This window comes from Pogona vitticeps, chromosome 1 (genome assembly GCF_051106095.1).
Source record: "Pogona vitticeps strain Pit_001003342236 chromosome 1, PviZW2.1, whole genome shotgun sequence".
Lineage (NCBI taxonomy): Eukaryota > Metazoa > Chordata > Lepidosauria > Squamata > Agamidae > Pogona > Pogona vitticeps.
Window position 1 is genome coordinate 15811694 of NC_135783.1, and position 19938 is coordinate 15831631.

The window sequence follows — 19938 nt, forward strand, 5'->3', positions numbered from 1 at the left end:
AAGGAAGGAAGGAAGGAAGGAAGGAAGGAAGGAAGGAAGGAAGGAAGGAAGGAAGGAAGGAAGGAAGGAAGGCAGGCAGGCAGGCAGGCAGGCAGGCAGGCAGGCTAAAGCCATTAGTGCCCCTATCTAATTCAATTAGTCCTCTGGACACAGCTCAAATCAAATTGTAATTTTGCTTCCTGGTACTGGAACTGCCCATTCCACTTCTATCCAGACCTCATACAACCTGACCCAAATCAGGCCAACGTGCTTAGCCATTCAAGAGTTCTCTAGTCCAACGCACAGTCATAGTCCAATCAAATAGTTGAAATTCAGTTGTCAGGACTCAGAATCAAACTTTGTTGTTGTTTTCTTTTCAAACCATGTGATTGATCGCGCCACTGGCCCAACATAAGCCATGTCTTTCCAAACCACCATAAGGTCATGATGGCTGCATTCAATTCTGACACCAAATCAGGCAGAAGGAGCAGTGGGACCTCTTTCAGCCCAAGTTCACTGGCAAATGGTTGTTGTGGGTTTTTCAGGCTCTTTGGCCATGTTCTGAAGGTTGTTCTTCCTAACATTTCACCAGTCTCTGTGGCCGGCATCTTCAGAGGACAGGCCATGAAAGCCTTCGTGAATACATTCAGTGGCAAAGACGTTGGGAGGGGGTTGGAATCCAATTTTTTCAAAATTCCAGCTGTCAGTCTCAGAATCCAACCTGCAGCTGAAATAACCTTATATACAAAAGATGCAAGCTGCCTTCAAAATATAATAAACCTGTTTTGAGGACAGCATTTTTCTTGGCATGGAGTTTCATTCCCCTTTACCTCCCAAAGTCATCCAAACTAATTATTTATATAATGCTATACTTAATACATTAAAAATGCATTATCTTGTGCTTTCAGGATCTTTTTCCTCACCAAAATAAGAATCATCCCCAAAGGAGCCTTCGTGGGATTTGGTGAAGTCGAAAAAATGTACGTATCACCATAATTTTATTTTATATACTGCTCCTGTCTTAGTTTGTGGTTCTGTCTTCTCTTTCCTAGGCCCTGCATGCACTTTAATTAAACTACTGGATCAACCATCCCACTGGAGCATGCTTTTTATCCAACTAAGGCTCTGTGAGAAAGGGAAAGGAAAAGGCAGTAGGAAACCAGTCTTCCAAAGCAGAATTAGCACCGATACATCTGTACAATGCATGTTTTTAGATACAGGAATTGATCAAGACACACTTAGGAAAGAAAAGTTGTTAAATGATCTGATCTTAATGGAAGGGCCCATTGAGTAAGGACTGTCTCATTTGTTCATCCATTCAACCATTTGTTTATTTGTTTGTTCATTTATCCTTTTATATGGAAGGGTCCTCTCAGGCTTATTTAGCAGTGGTAGGCTGGAGTTGCCATTTGAAGTTCCCATAATGCCCTCGATCAATGGTTCCCAAACTTGGGTAATCCAGGTAATCTTGTACTGCAATTCCCAGAAGCCTTCCCAATCAGCTGCGCCGGCTGGTGTTTCTGGGAGTTGTAGTCCAAGAACACCTGAGTTATCCAGGGCTGCGTACAACTGCCCTAGAGCCACAAAACTTGGGAACTTTACTTTTTTTCAGTTTTCAGCCCTAGAATCCCCTAGTCTTAAAGGCTACTTCTCAAGCAACAGGATAACAGCATCAAAGGCCATAGAAGGAAATTTTAGCTTGAGGAACATGTGAAAAGGGACAAGAACCCTCTAATTATAATTATTCTTTCAGGTTCACAGCAGAACCGATGGAGTGCTCCCTTTTTCGTGCCCTTTCTATGTGACTCTGCCCCTATACACTGGATCACGTACATTAGGAATGAGCAAAATGCCACCTGTGGTAAACATGTGACTGTCAGGGACCCAATTTCTGTCTCCCAACCTCCCCAAGGCCCTATGCTCTATCCCACACAGACACATTTTAAAAATTGGGTGGAAATGAGTCACAGCAGTGGTATGGATATCATTTTGCCAAATTTTTGACCCCCTCCTGGGGGCAATGTTCTCTCTGATTTTCAGCCCCGCTGGGCAGGGCTCTGCCGCTTGCGCACACAACTCTGCCCCTCTGCGTGGGGTGAAAATGGTCACTATGGGGACACCCTTTCCCCCAAAAATCTGAAGAATCACTTCTGGATTTGGGGGGGGGAGAAGCCTCTCCTTGGTATAAAGGGTTTGATTGATTGATTGATTGATTGATTGATTGATTGATTGATTGATTGATTGATTGATTGATTGATTGATACCCCTCCCATCTAGTAAATTGACTACTCTGGGCGGCTTCCAACATGTATAATAAAACATTATAAAAGATAACATTGTTATAAATATCAATAATCAAATTATTCAAGATGGAAAAATAAGAAGAAATAAATCTAATAGTAACTGGAGGGAAGGCCTGCCTAAACAGCCAGGTTTTCAATTGGCTTTTAAAAATGCCCAGTGAGGGGGCTGTACGGATCTCAGGAGGAAGATTTTTCCAAAGGCGAGGAGCAACTGCTGAGAAGGCCCGGTTTCTTGTTTTTTTCCTTCTGGACCTCCCTCGGCATCAGGCTCCTCAGCCTCACCTCCTGACTAGATCAGGTGATATGGGTGGATTTTGGTGGGAGTAGGTGTTCCACCAAGTATTGAGGCCCTAAACCGTTTAGGGCTTTGTATGTGAGCATACAAAGGATCTGGGGTGGGGTGGGGGGTAGAACACCTCGTGGCCTTGTCTCCCATGCCCAGTGAAGGCCTTGAGAGAGCTTGTTGATATGAGGGCACATGGGGTTGTGTCAAGCCTCCACAGCCCAGGAGTAGGCATCAGGAGCCCCATGACCTCTGAAAGTTGCCCAAGCTTGATCTATTCCACAAGATTTCAGCACTGTAAGTTTTTCTGAGTAAAGTTGGTCTTCCCCTTAGGTGCAGTGAAGTGCATGTCACAAGTAACAGATGCTGAGGGGAGACAGTGGCACCAGCTGTTCCTACTGACCCCTCCCCCTAAATTATCTCTGTTTGAGCGACAAAGGTGTGTTTTCTCCACATCTTACCTTGGGGGCCCCAAACTAGCTTTCTGCTGCCTCAGTTGAAATGGACCCTACCCATCACTGATGCGAAAGACCAAACTGCCAATCCGCTCAAGTTTGCAACAAGGACTTGGGTACCATCTTGATCTTTGCTTCAGGTAGCAACATTTCTTAGGCTCACACTCCCCATAACAAATGCCAACCAGGTGCACATCCGGTGTAATTTTATGTGGCTCTAGACTGTGCATGAGGAGTGTCTTAAATGTTTCCCACACAAAAATGTTTCCCAGAGGGAGAAGAAGGGGAGGGGGTTGAAATACCATTTTCATTTGAAATATACAGCACAATGGTATTTTTTCTCTATGAAATGCTCTTCTGCAGATACGCACTGTGGATGGGTTCTTGAGAGCCTCTTTAAAGCCACCCTTCCATCTCCTACACGTGAAAATTTTAATTCACTAAACCTCTGCAGCGAAAATATCTATTGTGGGACTCTTAAAACGCGGACACACACAAACATAAGTATTTCCACTTCATGCTAATACAATGTGCTCTCTCTCTCTCTCTCTCTCTCTCTCTCTCTCTGTGTGTGTGTGTGTGTGTGTGTGTATTAAAGTATCTAATTTGTATACTCTAAGCAAAATACATTTTACCACATGGAGGCCTCGTATTATTAATAGTGATTTCCTTTAAATAGCTTACCGTTCATTTTAATCTGATTTGTGTGTGTGAGTGTGTGCGCGCTTGATCTTCTGGGGCAGATGGAAGGCGCTCCCTGCAAGGAACCTCCTGTTTCATATGCAAATCGGTCACTTGATTATCTAGCTGGTGTCCCTATGCTATCATGAATATATCTCCAATGCATGTTTTATGGGTGATACTTTTTGATTTGTGAGCCATTTCACATTTCATTGCTACTTCTCATCTGCAAGATGCTGTTGATGCTGATTGGCCTTATTTGCATATTCAACACACACACACACACACACAGAGATAGAGATAGAGAGAGAGAGAGAGAGAGAGAGAGTTCCATCGCTAGCTCATTCTAAGACATCTCCCCACAGAGTAACCACAGCACAATGCTCGCTTTTCAAATCACAGTCACTTCTACTGTTTATAGAGCGTTGCTGGGTCTGTTGTCTTTTGGGCAATTGCATTCATCAATTTTGTCATTCCGCCTTCCTCCCAATACAACCTCCACTCTCTTTCACACATTATACAGCACAAACATATGGTTCCCAGGTAGAGAAAGACTGTATAAACAGTGTACAGGTGGGCTCAGCAGATCTTTTCACACTCCTGTCAGCCTCAGGGGATTTGCAGTATGCTATGTGAAGCCAGGCATTTTGCTGCCTGAGGGCTGCAGGAAAGAGGGCCCTCCCCCCATGCCACAATCAGTGACAACATAGCCAGTGGCTTGAGGAAACTCTGCAACTTGTATTCCAGAAAGGGGACTTTTTGAACCTTATTATAGGGATGTACCGTATTTTTCTGTGTATAAGACAATACTTTTATCTAAAAATTTTTAGACTAAAACTTGAAGGTCATCTTATACACAGAAGTAAGGGGGAGAAAGGGATCAAAGCACTGCAGGATCGCAGCCCTTTGATCCTACAGCCCTTTTATTGCTCCTTTCCCCCTCCACTTCGTGGGCTAAGGAAATGGAGGGGGAAAGCAGCGATCAAATTTTCTAATTTGGGGTTAGAAAAGCAGGGGTTGTCTTATCCATTGGGCCGTCTTATGCACGGAAAAATACTGTAGACCTCAGAATCTTTCACTCTTGGGCAGAAACCCAAGAGTGAAAGCTCATTACTAAACTTAGGCTATTTGTATTGGTATCCTGGGAGTATGAATACAAATAATCAGCACTACAGATGTAGCAGAGATCTAGTGCCTCCCTGCAGACCAGCTGGTCCATTAACTGGAGATGAGGAGGCAGGGCAGGGATTCCTGCAACGCTACCTTTGAGTGGCCAGTTGCTTGAGGAGGCAGAGAAGTCCAGGCTCCTGCTGTGACTGGACAATCGTGTGGTGGGGAGGGAAGAAGCAGTGTGTGCCAGAAGGTCAGTGGGTGAGGGAACGTGTGACAGTTGTGCTGCCGTGCAAATGACTTATGACAAAGGGGCACAAAGTACTTCATGCCCATCTCCAGCAAAGACCTTTCTTTTGAAGCAGGCTTTTAGTAACCAAATAGGACCACCGAGAAAATGGTTCTATTGCATAACGCTGTATATTTGTACACTGCGCTGGAGTTTATGTTTAGGTATTTCTAAACTGTTTTTCAGCGATTGTCTTTTTAATATGTGTCGCGACTGCCACCTCCTCCTACGTCACCACAAGAGATGACAGGCCACGATCCTTCACACACACACACACAGTACTTCGCTGCCACCAACCACACATAAACCTGACACTTCAGACTTTTTGTGGATTTCAAAATAAAATGATAATTTATTGTATACAGAAATAAAATGGTAATCACTGAATAAAAGAATTACTTGTCATACTATATTTATCAGACCTTAACCCTGCACAGTTCTTGGTTACTTAACACTCAGTTACTTTATTACCTAACCTATATCTAACCCTCTCACTCTCCAACTCTCTAATTCCCCAACAACCTTGTCCCTCTTTGCACACACCCCTTATATACACAAACTCCACCCCTTTAAGACCCACCTCCTGCCCTGCCATAGGCCAGGAAACTCCAGCCTTAGCCAAGACAGGCAGGTGACGTCATGGCACACGTCACATACCTTCCCCCTTTAATAAGTTGTTTTGTGGGGGAAAGCTAAGGTGCTTTTTCCCCAAAACAACTGCAACAAACATCAAACATTACATTTATCAACACAGTTTAATACAACTACAAATATACTTACACTTCCTCCATACAGGTAAATAAAAACATGCAATGCAAAACATTTATCATAACACAATACATAACTTTCCAAACACTTTACATTGCCATATACCATACACAGAGTCCATAAGTCCTTCAGATGTCGTCTTCCGGTCTTCTGGATAAGGCGTCAGCCACACAGTTTATAGTCCCTCTGACCACCTTAACCTCGAAATCATAGTCCTGCAAAAGAAGCGCCCACCTCATCAGTTTACTGTTCTGTGATTTCATAGTCCGCAACCATGATAGAGGTGAGTGATCGGTGCACAAGGTAAAATGTCGACCCCAGACGTAAGCCTTCAGCTTCCGGATCGCAAAGATGATCGCCAAACACTCTTTCTCGATGGTAGAAAGATTCTTCTCCCTGGGAAGCAACTTCTTGCTCAGGTACGCCACTGGATGTTGGTCTCCGCTGTCATCCTGTTGGCACAGTACCGCTCCCACACCGGCATTAGACGCATCTGTGTAGATGATGAACTCTCTGTTGAAGTCAGGAGCATGCAGCACTGGATGGTTGGTTAGAACATCTTTCAGCCGTCCAAACGCCATCTCGCACTCCTCCGACCAGGAAACGCTGTTGCTGCTCTGCTTCTTTGTCAGGTCTGATAAAGGTGCAGCAATCTCACTGAAACCGGGTATAAACCTTCTGTAATACCCTGCCAGACCTAAAAAGGACCTCACTTTCTTTTTAGTGGTAGGTCTGGGCCAATTCAGGATTGCTTCTACCTTGGCCTCTAAAGGTTTGATTAGGCCTCCTCCCACTATGTGACCTAGGTACTTCATCTCTGAGTTACCTAGCTGACACTTACTAGCTTTAACGGTTAAGCCAGCATCTTTCAATCTTTGTAGCACTAACTCTAGATGATGCAGGTGATCTTGCCAGGTGTTGCTAAAGACCCCTATGTCATCGATATAAGTTACCGTGAAGTCACTAAGCCCTTTCAGAGTATGGTCCATGAGCCTTTGAAATGTTGCTGGTGAGTTTCTCAGGCCAAAACTGAGGACCCGGAACTCAAACAGGCCAAATGGACTACCAAATGCGCTTTTCTTTTGGGCCTTAGGATCACTTCTTCCTTGCAAACACTCTTTGGTTAGACCTAAAAAGGATACGACTCTGCAACCTCTAATCATCTTACTTAGGTCATCAAGCCTAGGCATAGGATAAGCATCAGGTTTAGTTACTGAATCTAACTTGCTGTAGTACACACAGAACCTGACACTGCCATCCGGCTTGTCTACTAAAACTACAGGGGCTAACCAAGCGCTAGATGAGTGTACAATAGTTTGATCGTTCAGCATTTCGTCTAGCGTTCTGCGAATATTGTCAAAGTAATAACCTCTTACTCTATATGGTGTTACAGACTGAGAAGCATTCCCTGTGTCATTCCTGGGTAGCACTCCCTTGTCAACACCAGGTTTGTCTGAGAACACTTCCTGCGGTTTTGTAACCAGCATTCCACAACTATTCTGCTGTTCTCTGGATAGAGTAGGGCTGATCTGCACCTCTTGTGGATTGAACTTTTGTGGGCCCCTCCCTTCCCAGAAGGGCAACCCATGTTCCTCCTTATCAGCCGCTTTTATTGCAAACTGCACATGGTTGGTCTCTCTGTAATAAGGCTTCAGGGCATTGATGTGAACGACCCCCCTGCCTAACCTTTTCATAAGTTTGGATGTATGAGAGGTTCCTAATTCTGTGATTATCTCAGAAGGAAAACCCATCCTACTCATGTAAATTACTAAGGCTTCTGCCACAGTCTGGGTCTCTATATTACGTAATGGGATCGCTTCCGGATATCTCGTTGCATGGTCTACTATAGTTAAAATAAATCTGTTCCCCCGCTTAGTGGCATTGGGCAATGGACCTATGATATCCACCCCTAGACGTGTAAAAGGAGTTGAAATCACTGGTAATGGGCATAGCTTTGCTCTAGTTTTATCACAGTTAGAGCCCTGTCTCTGACAAATATGGCATCTTTGACAGAAACTCTTAATATGTTTTCCCATATCAGGCCAGTAAAAGTTTTGGGCTATTCTTTGTTTGGTCTTGTTGATCCCCATATGAGCTGAGAAAATGTCTGCATGTCCCTTTTCCAGAATCATAGGGCGAAATTTCTCAGGCACCACCAACTGTCTCTTAACTTCTGGCCCCCCTTTTGAAATATTATTCAGTTTTTCCCTATACAGTAAACCACCCTTAATAATAAAACGTTCAGGGCACTCAGGTGATAAATCTTTATCAGTCACCTTTCCAAAACAGTCTTTTAAGGTGGGGTCTGCTGTTTGTTCCTTGACAAAGAGGCTTTTCTGAGGTATTTCAACTGAGAATGCCTCAGGTTGTGGTACAAATTTCTCTGGCTCTTGAGAGTCAGTCTCATTACTGGCTTCACTTTGTACTGATTGTGCACGTGTTACCACCAGGGCACTCTTGACATGCTTTGTTAAGTCATTACCAATAAGAAAAGGGGTAGGAATCTCAGAAGACACCCCCACTCTCCAAAATCCCTTCCAACCTTGATATTCAATTTTCAAATCAGCTACAGGTAGTGAAACTAGTTCTGACCCAATCCCTTTCACAGATAGAGTCTGGTCAGCAATCATACAACTTTGTGGTACTATGTCTGAGTGGCAAATAGAAATTTGAGAACAGGTGTCTCTCAAAGCTGAATAGTCATTTTCAAAGACTTTTATCCTGTCCCCAGCAGATTCCAATAAAGCACAATTGGTCTGTATGTAATAACAGTGGACAACTTCAGCGAGAGGCAGCTCCTTCAATGTATCCAATTCAGAGCTCCTAACTGCCTCTGCCTGGGTTTCCATGGTAACAGAACTTTCACTAGAAGAAGCTTGAGGTTTATTCTGAACACAAAATACAGCCTTTGCTTCTTTTACTTTAACTTTCTGAGGTGGAATTTCTTTATTTTGCCTTGTATTAAAACATTGTGCAGCAATGTGGCCTTTCTTTTTGCAAATGAAGCAGATTCTCTCCCCCCATGAGCTTTTCCCATCAAATCTTTCAAGTTTCTCTTTTCCCTCCAAAACTTGTTTACTGTGCTGGCCCTGTTCTGAGGGCTTTTCACTAAAATGGCCGCCTACTTTAGTCTGTCTCTGTGCTTGCTCCTTAGAGAACTTTGGGTCCCATGTTTTCCTCACACCTCTCCCCTCATAACAACTAGGACCCCTTATTTGAGAAATAAAATCAGCTATTTGTGCAGCGTTTCTAACGTCAGTTGGTTTCCGTTCTTGAACTAAAAATTTAAGTTCCCCATGGAGTAAGGAATAAAACTGCTCCAGGCCCACAACATTTTTCAATTCCTGAAAAGTTTTTACATTCTCCTGTTAAAGCCACCGATCTAAACACTTTTCTAAGTTAAAACCAAGTTGGGTATAAGATTCATCTGATCTTTTAGTAAGTTTTCTGAACTTCTGTCTAAGATGTTCTGAATTAATGCCAAATCGATTGTAAACCATTTTTTTGAACTCTGAATAATCTTTACTGAGCTCAACTGGCATATCAGCATACACATCAGCCATTTTTCCACTCAGGAGAGACCTCAAAATTATCATTTTCTCTGTTTCCCTCACAGAAAAATCAGCACAACTTCGTTCAAAGATTTTAAGGAAGTTTTCAGGACAATCCCCCTGTTTATATGTAGGAAATTTCTTCAAATCTGATTTTGATAACTGGCTCTCCCCATTTTCCCTATTATTATTATTGTTCTGGTTCAGTAATTCCATTCTTCTTATCTCCAATGCCATACGCTGTTTCTCCAGTTCAAATTGTCTCTCTCTTTCCTCCCTTTCCATCTCCATTTGTCTCATTCTTTCCTCCTTTTCTAATTGTCTCATCCTATATTCATGTTCCTGAGCTAATTGAATTTTCCTCAGTTCTGATAACTGTTCACCATTAGCTTCTTCCTGCACTGAGGCAACTCTTCCCTCACCATTTGACTCATCCCCAGACCAGTCTGACATTGCTTGGTCTCTTTGTTCACTCACTTCTGCCATTTGACTGCGAGTGAGAGGCATATTAATCACACAAAAGGCTCTTTTCTATTTTCAAGCCTCTGTTTAAAACGTCACTTTTTCCTTTCCTGTGCTAAGGTCTGACACTCTCTAACAGGGTATACAAACAGATATGGCTAGGCTTGTTACTGTAGTCTCTAATGGCTTCTGCCCCTTCACTGGGCCTCTTGCCAGATTTAGAGCTACTTTAATTTTCTGCCCTTGGCTCTCCTTCAAAATCCACCACAGCTTCACCTTCTCTCAGGTTCTGTAGTTCACTAGAGAGATCCCAAATCTTCGCTGCCCTTGGTCTGTCTGTCCCTTCCGAGTTCTCCCAACTCTGGACTCTCAGGCCAAGTCACAACAGCCTCCTACTTTGGGCCAATCTCCCTCACAAAATGGACCTTCTAGAGCTCATAAGTCAGTTCCCCCACTCTGAAGTTTAGGTGCCTCTCTACTAGATCTGCTCCCCCCTGGAGACAAATCCTAGAGAGTTACCCACACCCCACTTCAGGTGCACCTCACTGAAATCCTTTTGCTCTGGTCACACTAGCCAAGGCTTTTCTGGGCAACTGGGCAACTGGACAACTCGTATCCCACCGCTGCCACCAGTTTTGTCGCGACTGCCACCTCCTCCTACGTCACCACAAGAGATGACAGGCCACGATCCTTCACACACACACACACACACAGTACTTCGCTGCCACCAACCACACATAAACCTGACACTTCAGACTTATTGTGGATTTCAAAATAAAATGATAATTTATTGTATACAGAAATAAAATGGTAATCACTGAATAAAAGAATTACTTGTCATACTATATTTATCAGACCTTAACCCTGCACAGTTCTTGGTTACTTAACACTCAGTTACTTTATTACCTAACCTATATCTAACCCTCTCACTCTCCAACTCTCTAATTCCCCAACAACCTTGTCCCTCTTTGCACACACCCCTTATATACACAAACTCCACCCCTTTAAGACCCACCTCCTGCCCTGCCATAGGCCAGGAAACTCCAGCCTTAGCCAAGACAGGCAGGTGACGTCATGGCACACGTCACAATATGATTCTATGTTTACTTGTTGTTTAATGGCCTTTTCGTCGTTGTTTAGTCGTTTAGTCATGTCCAACTCTTCGTGACCCCATGGACCAGAGCACGTCAGGCCCTCCTATATTCCACTGCCTCCCAGAGTTGTGTCAAATTCATATTGGTTGCTTCGATGACACTGTCCAACCATCGCATTCTCTGTCGTCCCCTTCTCCTCTTGCCTTCACACTTTCCCAACATCAAGGTCTTTTCCAAGGAGTCTTCTCTTCTCATGAGATGGCCAAACTACTGGAGCCTCAGCTTCAGGATCTGTCCTTCCAGTGAGCACTCAGGGTTGATTTCCTTTAGAATGGATAGATATGTCCTCCTTGCAGTCCAGAGGACTCTCAAGAGCCTCCTCCAGCACCACAATTCAAAGGCATCAATTCTTCGGCGGTCTGCTTTCTTTATGGTCCAGCTCTCACTTCCATACATCACTACAGGAAAAACCATAGCTTTGAGTATTCGGACTTTTGTTGGCAAGGTGATGTCTCTGCTTTTTAAGATGCTGTCAAGGTTTGTCATCGCTTTTCTCCCAAGAAGCAGGTGTCTTTTAATTTCGTGGCTATCTCCATCTGCAGTGATCATAGAGCCCAAGAAAATAAAATCTGTCACTGCCTCCATATCTTCCCCTTCTATTTCCCAAGAGGTGATGGGACCAGTGGCCATGATCTTAGGCTTTTTGATGTTGAGTTTCAGACCGTTTTTTGCACTCTCCTCTTTCACCCTCATTAAGAGGTTCCTTAATTCCTCCTCACTTTCTGCCATCAGAGTGGTATCATCTGCATATCAGAGGTTGTTGATGTTTCTTCCGGCAATCTTGATTCCGGCTTGGGATTCCTCCAGTCTAGCCTTTCGCATGATGTATTCTGCATATAAGTTAAATAAGCTGGGGGACAATATACAGCCTTGTCGTACTCCTTTCCCAATTTTGAACCAATCAGTTGTTCCATATCCAGTTCTAACTGATGCTTCCTGTCCCACGTATAGGTTTCTCAGGAGACAGATAAGGTGGTGAGGCACTCCCATTTCTTTAAGGACTTGCCATAGTTTGTTGTGGTTCACACAGTCAAAGGCTTTTGCGTAGTCAATGAAGCAGAAGTAGATATTTTTCTGGAACTCTGTGGCTTTCTCCATAATCCAGCACGTTAGCAATTTGGTCTCTAGTTCCTCTGCCTCTTCGGAATCCAGCTTGTACCTCTGGGAGTTCTCGGTCCACATACTGCTGAAGCCTGCCTTGGAGGATTTTGAGCATAACCTTGCTAGCGTGGGAAATGAGTGCAATTGTACGGTAGTTGGAGCGTTCTTTGGCACTGCCCTTCTTTGGTATTGGGATGTAGACTGATCTTTTCCAGTCCTCTGGCCACTGTTGAGTTTTCCAAACTTGCTGGCATATTGAATGTAGCACCTTAACAGCATAATCTTTTAAGATTTTAAATAGTTCAACTGGAATGTCATCACCTCCACTGGCCTTGTTGTTAGCCAGGCTTTCTCAGGCCCACTTGACTTCACTCTCCAGGATGTCTGGCTCAAGGTCAGCAACTACATTGTCTGGTTGTCCGGGATATCCAAATCTTTCTGATATTATTCCTCTGTGTATTCTTTCCACCTCTTCTTGATGTCTTCTACTTCTGTTAGATCCCTCCCATTTTTGTCCTTTATCATGTCCATCTTTGCACAAAATGTTCCTCTAATATCTCCAATTTTCCTGAACAGATCTTTTTTCCTTTTCTGTTATTTTCCTCTATTTCTTTGCATTGTTCATTTAAGAAGGCCCTCTTGTCTCTCTGTGCTTTTCTTTGGACGTCTGCATTCAATTTTCTGTAACTTTCCCTATCTCCCTTGCATTTTGTTTCCCTTCTCCTTTTGTGATTGCAAAATGATGGTCTAAATGGGGGAATTTCGCTTAGCGATGATCAGTTCCCTGCTTCGAGAACCGATTTTCGCTTTATGACGATCAAGAAGATTGTCAGGTTTTCAAAATGGCCACCGGGTGCTTAAAATGGCTCCCCGCTGTACTTAGGGATGGATTCCTCACTATACAGGCACAGAAAATGGCCGCCGTATGGAGGACTGTTAGTTTTCAGCCCATTGGAACGCATTGAACGGTTTTCAGTGCATTTCAATGGGCTTTTTAATTTTGCTTTACGATGTTTTCCCTTAACAGCGATTTTCCTGGAACAGATTATCGTTGTTAAGCGAGGCACCACTGTATTTTTAAAAACATTTACAAAATGGGTGAGCAAATGTGCCGAGCAGGGCATGGTGCAAGAACACAGCAGGACTGCCTTCCATAACTTCTAATGTGTGCAAGCAGACTTTTTGAGCAAAAGAAAAAAAAGGAAAAGGAAACTTAAACAGGGGTTATGTTTGGCCCCTGTGGGTTACATGTGGCCTGCAGATCAAACTTTGCCCCTCCCTTACCCTAGCCCATTAGGCCCCTAAGCCATGATCTCCTACCTGCCACCATATTTTAGTTTCACGTTCTTCACCTCAAGAATGGGATGATTTTCAGCTGTGCAACAATATAGATGAGGTGGAAAAGAACCCACACTCTCCATGAAGCTGCTGTAGCACTCCCCCTATACTTTTAAAGAGATTCCTCGAACTGGGTTATGTATCTTTAATTAGATTGGGATTCATAAATTGCCTCTCCCTGCAAACCATCTGCCTGGCCCAATTATTGAAATGCAGAGTGAAGCTCATGGAGATGATATGGCCTCTCGTTCTCCAGGGTATACGCTCAAGGACCAACAATTTGCACGCTGCACTCTTAATTTACATTACTAGGGATTATGCCGAACTCCCTCAGTATCTTGAGGCCAATAAGCAGACTGCTGAATTTTCATGACTCAATATATGCATTTTCTCTCAGGCAACAGAGAATGACCTTTTTGTGTTTCAACCCTTCTTCTAATAAACATTTTGGCACAAATAAAAAGTGAAATAAACCATGCAAATGCCAGAGATTGTGGTATAAATAGTTAAGATAGTCAACCGGCAGCCTGAGGGCCAAATCTGGCCAATAAAATACCTTCCCAAACAGTGGTCCTACCAATTCTGTAAAGCTTCGCTCTGTCCTTAAAATGGTTCTATGGTGCAGAGCATGTCCTTTGGTGGGGTCACAGGAGAGGGCCTTCTCTGTTTATAATTCCAAACTCTGGAACTCCCTCCCACAAGAGGCCAGGCTGTCCCTATCTTTGCTGTCCTTCTGCAAGCAGGCAAATGACTTTCTCCTCAGGCAAGCTTTCTCCGAGTGGATGTCTGCCTGAGTGGGATTTGTAAATGATTTGTTGTGCTTTACTGCTTTGAATGTGTCTTTAGCGTGGCTTTCATTTACCATTTGTTTGATCTTTTTTGTGTGTTTTTGTGTGTTTTTGGCTTTGAATATAGTATTTCAATGATGTAAGCCACCTTGGGTCCTTTTTAAGGAGAAAGGCAAGTAAACATATATTTTTAAAAAATAAATAATAAATTAAAATGAGGTTCCTTTAGCCAGCACAAGCTCTTCACATTCCTGGCCCAGTGTATGTGGTCTGCCTAAATCTCGCAAGTGGCTGGTCCCATGAGACATTGAACAATTGCCTTTTCATTGGCTGTAGGTTTTCATTCCATCCAGCAAGGAGAGATGGGAAATGACCTTGTTTGGGGCTACATCTCCCAGAATGCCACAGTTAGCGTGGTCAGTAGTATTCAAAAAAGGAACACCTCCAGTCTCTAGGAGAGAGAGCAACAGAAGTATGGCTTTGCTTTTTGTATGTCTTTATCACAGCACAAAAGAATTAGAATGAAGAATCTGGTACCGGGGGATTTGAAAAGAATGGATGCTTATCAAGAATGCCCCATTATGCCCCCCAAACTGGCTGTGTGTGTGTGTGTGTGTGTGTGTGTGTGTGTGTGTGTGTGTGTGTGTGTGTTTGTTTTGCTTCTTCCAGCTTGCAAGCAGAAACACCTGGCTGTATGTGCTCTTTATCACCAAGGCCTATCTATCAGTGGGAGAGACCTTGATCACAGTGGCATTCCATTTCTTGCAGTTCCTTGAAGCATTTTTTAAAAAACCAAAACACCAAGAGCTCACCATTTGTGTTATTCACGACAGCAACTGATAGCTGCTGTCAAAAAGCAGAGCTTTCCCTTTGCTTCAGTTTTTTTTTTAAAAGCAAATGAACCACTAAGAATGCCCTACAAAAATGGGACTCCTACGTTTAGCCAGGATGGTCAGTCTTTCCATGTCAGGTTTTTACTGAGTCAGAAACCCTACCTGTAGGATAAGAGAAGCTACCATTTCAGACAGAAGACTTTGGGTGTCAGAAGAGGGCAACTAATTGATATTGCCGTTACCTTTTTAAAACTCACAAAGGGAGGTGCTTATGGAGTTTTCCGACAGATGCCAACATTCCTTGACTAGCTTTGCATGGCATCTGCCTTGCCTTGAGATACAAGGTTGCTAGGTCTGGGGGCACCAGCTAACATCTCAGGGAATTGTGATGGATGTCCAGGTCTCCAGAGAAGGAGACAAATCTCAGGCCGAACTGGTGGGGGATAGTTCAATTTTTATACGTGAAGTGACTTTAAATCATGGACATCCATCTTCACCCATTCTCACCTGGTACCTGACTTAACTGGTCAAAAGATGGTTGTATCTGCGTTGCACTTCCATAATATCCATGCACCAGAAGGCAAAGGCTGACAGGAGGATATTTGGGGGGAAAGCCAGTGGAAGGCAATGGATGCGTTCCCTTGGATCATTGTGCCATTTGGAGAAAGGCAGGGAGGGAGTTGCTTATGAAAAATAAACAAAATACAGAGACCTGACAATAGAAATAATTCACTAATGGGTGAAACACATTTCAGTGGTCCCCATCGTCATCAAGGCATTGGGAACAATGTTGCAGAATTGTATAAAAGCTTCAGATGCCTGAAATAACACCATCAGAGATGCAAGGAACAGCATACATACTACACCACTATTTAGCTTTTTGGTTAAAATTTGTATATATAATTTGGTTTCTGGTCCTCACCAACGGTCTCCCAAGTTGTAGTTTATCAACCTTTTTCATACAATACGTGGGAGAGCCAAGCAAAGCTTGCCATACGAACATTGCTGAAACCTTGGAACTTGCTACTTTATAAACCAATGCATTGATTTCAACAACCCTATAATGGAACATAAAGAAAGAATGAGAAGACTTTGCTTCTTTAAAATGTTCAGGCATCTTTCCCCATATATGTAGCTGTCTGCTTGCTGTCGTTCTGTAATATCATCATCATTAGGATATGTTTATATTTTGTCCAGGGCTTGTTTTTTTTTAAAATCACTTTCATGCGCAACAGGGAAACGATCCAGTTGTCTGTTCATTCTTTTTTTTTCCCTTGCTCTTCATGATTTGCCTTAGCCTTTTAACAAAATCCATATTATTTGTTCAGAAGCTGACCTTGTCTAATCATATAGATTGTGAGCTGCTGAAGGCTAATTGGGAGACAAGTTGCTATGGTAATTCTTGGGTCATGCACGAAAAGAGACAATACTGGGTATTTTTAAAACTGTTTATAGAGAGTGGCTGAAAATATGTCAAAGAGATAAATCATTCAAATTAATTCTGGAATGCAACAAAAGGATGTTGTATGCTATGGGGAATCTTCCTTCCAGCTACCCTATTTTGCTCCTTTCATTTTTCAAGTTCTCTAAATTATATACAACTTGGGAAACAGTGGATGTTTTTAAAATCCACCAGCAATTAAAAAAAATTAAACAACATTTTTCTCTTTCCCTTTTCTGATGGGTTCAGTAAGGACAGCTTGCCTGCTGATTCCTACTTAACAGGCAAAAATCTGAACAGGAGCAAGTGTTAAACCAACAAATTTCTCTTGTGACCCCTGTATCAGATACCCAAGGATACTGTGTCATTCTCTGCTGGATAGCTCAGCGGGAGCCGGAGATTGAGAGTTTGATTCTGCAAGGAGAAAATTCCTTAATAGAGGCTGGACTTGATGATCCTTATGGTCCCTTCCAACTCTGCAGTTTTAAGGGGATCCTTCCCTTCTCTAGTATCAAATTAGGGATGTTAGGGTCATGACAATGGACATGGAGTTGAAGATGTCTTTCCAGGAGCACTTCTATAAATCCCTGGGAGTGAACAGAAGTGGGGGAAGTAATCTGGGTTACAAATCCTAGAATCTCCCAGCCATGTGGCCTGTGGCTGTAGTAGCTGGTTGATTCAGAAATTTGAAATTTAAAATGTAATATCTCTATGGTGCAAATGGAGATAGATCTACCATAATCTTAAATGAAATGCAAATAGAAATGCAATTAATCTCACCCTGGACCACCTCTGTGTGTATTTGTGAAAAGAATGTGTCCCATTGAGTACTATTGATAAACAACTTGAAGACTAGCCCTGCTCTCCCCTTCTTATGATTCTCCATCTTCAAACCAGGTTTGGGCGGGACAAGTCTTCAGATAGAGGATAACTTGAAAGAAAGGACTGTTCTCTAATGCAGGGCACATCCCCCCCCCCATAGCACCATCTGTGTGCATGATACTTTCCCAAGAACACCACTCACGAGATGCCGAGCCTGAGAGAGTGCAAAGTCTAAAAGATATGAGGAAAACAAAAGAAGAAAGGCTACAATGTGTGACTGCGGTAATTGAAGATTATCTTGTGATTTACAGCTGATGTTGATGTTTTGACAATACAGCAGTGCATCCCCTTTGCTTCCTTCCCTTCACAGCCTTTCACCAGCATGAAACAAGACAAGCCCAGGTAGTGAATAAGAAAAATGAATCAAAAAGGGTTGCCCTACCCAGTGACATAGTGTGGGAGGGGGTGGATCGGTACTCACCCCAGTCTGCAACCTTGTGAGGGGCACAGCTGTGTCCTTTTGCATGCCCATGCTCCATCTTGCCACTAGGCTGGCCCAGCTGGCTCTGTCCATCCTTTCTTACACACACACACACACACACACACACACACACACACACACACACACACTCTCCCGCCACTGCCCCCACCTCCCTGCCTGCCAAGGCTGTCTGGGGAGCAGGGTGAGCAAGTCACCCCTGACACAGCACAAGCATGCCACAGGGTGATGAAGGGGAGTAGACCACCCCCTTGAGGAGAGTGCATCAGTAGCTTCCATTTGACTGGGGTTGGTGGAGGGGGTGGAGCTGCTAGTGCTACTGCTGCTGGGTAGCCACAGCCATGTGGGCCAGGGTGGGGGCACCAGTGATCCAGCCATCACTGTGCCTCTTCTTGGCCACCATTGGGCTGCTGGCGGCACTGAGCCTGGCTTCCAGCACCGACTCAGACGAGTCTTCCTGCTAAGTCAGTGGTGGGGACAGAGATCAGCCATGCGAGTGCTGCAAAAGGTGGCAATTGCAACATAGTAACAGGAATTGAAGGGACGTGGTGCGCTGTGGGTTAAACCACAGAAGATTCTGTGCTGCAAGGTCGGAAGACCAGCAGTCGTAAGATCGAATCCACGCAACGGAGTGAGCTCCCCTTGCTTGTCCCAGCTCTTGCCAACCTAGCAGTTCGGAAGCATGTAAAAATGTGAGTAGAGAAATAGGTACCACCTCAGTGGGAAGGTAATGGCATTCCATGTCTAGTCTCGCTGGCCACGTGACAACGGAAACGGTCTTTGGACAAACACAGGCTCTATGGCTTAGAAATGGGGATGAGCACCGCTCCCTAGAGTCGGACACAACTGGACTAAATGTCGAGGGGAACCTTTACCTTTAGCAGAAATTGAGGTACAGCAGATCCCGGAGGAAGATAGGGGAAAGAGGGATGATGATGGAAGAGGAGGTTGCCTTGGGGGGTACCCTCCAAGGAACAGAGGGAGGAGGAGGGGCACATGTCCAAGGGTTAGAAGGTTCAATACTTGCCTCAGGTGCTGGGAAGCCATGCCATGCCACTGGTTCTACATGTATTTAATTGTGAGTTTTCATGGATTAAGAACCACAAATTACCAAAGAATTTTGGAAGAAGATTTATCTATCCTTTACAGACTGTAGCAGAGTCTTTGTGAAGATGGTGAGAAACTATGGTTTGTTCAAAAGAAATGGATGGCCTCAACTCTTGATAGTCCTATTGCATAACCTACATTGTGGACAAGAAGCTGTCATTGGGACAGAATACTGTACAGAGAAACAGAATGGCTTCCCATAGTTAAAGGTTTCAGACAAGGGTGCATTTTGTCTTCTTACGTCTGACCAATCTGTATTCAGAACATAACATTCAGATGAAGGAGGAGTGAAAATTGGTGGAAGAAACATCAGTAATTTCAGAAAGATAACATTATATTAAAGCAGAAAGCAGCAACAACTTGAAAGACTCCTGAGAAAAGTGAAAGAAGAAAGTGCCAAAGCAGTACTGCAGTTGAACATTAAGAAGACAAGAGCCATGACAACCGAACTATGCAACTTTAATGCTGCCAATGAGGATATTGAAATAAACATTTTGTATACCGTATCTTTGTTACCTTATCTGTCCAAATGGGGACTGAAGCCAAGAAATCAGAAGATCGAAACTTGGAAAGGCTTCAATGAAGGAACTAGAAAAGATAATCAAGAGTAAGTGTGTGTCACTTCAGACTAAGGCCATGATCATCCCCGGAATTGTAATCCTAATATTATGTACAGATGTGAAAGCTAGACAGTGAAGAAAGTCATTAGGGAAAGAAAATGGATTCTCCTGAAATATGGTGCAGGAGGATAGCTTTGCAGATACATCGGACCACCAGAAAATGGTTCTAGATCAAAACAAGCCTAAACTCTCAATAGAAGCAAACAATGACAAAACTGAGGCTGTTGTTTTGGGTCACGTAATGAGTAGATAAGATCTGCTGCAAAGGACAGTAATGCTAGGAAAAGTTGAAGACAGCGAAAAAAGGAAAAGCAAAATACAATGGTACCTCGACTTACAAACTTAATCCATTTT

General features: G+C 43.5%; 1 protein-coding gene across 1 annotated transcript in view; it reads left to right on the forward strand.

Annotated features, from left to right (window-relative positions):
- The window catches only part of FSHR (follicle stimulating hormone receptor), a 124001-nt gene that overhangs the window by 45051 nt on the left and 59012 nt on the right, over positions 1-19938 (forward strand). The window contains exon 2 of the mRNA XM_020811536.3: positions 888-959. Within this exon, the coding sequence (XP_020667195.3) occupies positions 888-959 (72 nt within the window). The remainder of the gene's footprint in view (positions 1-887; positions 960-19938) is intronic.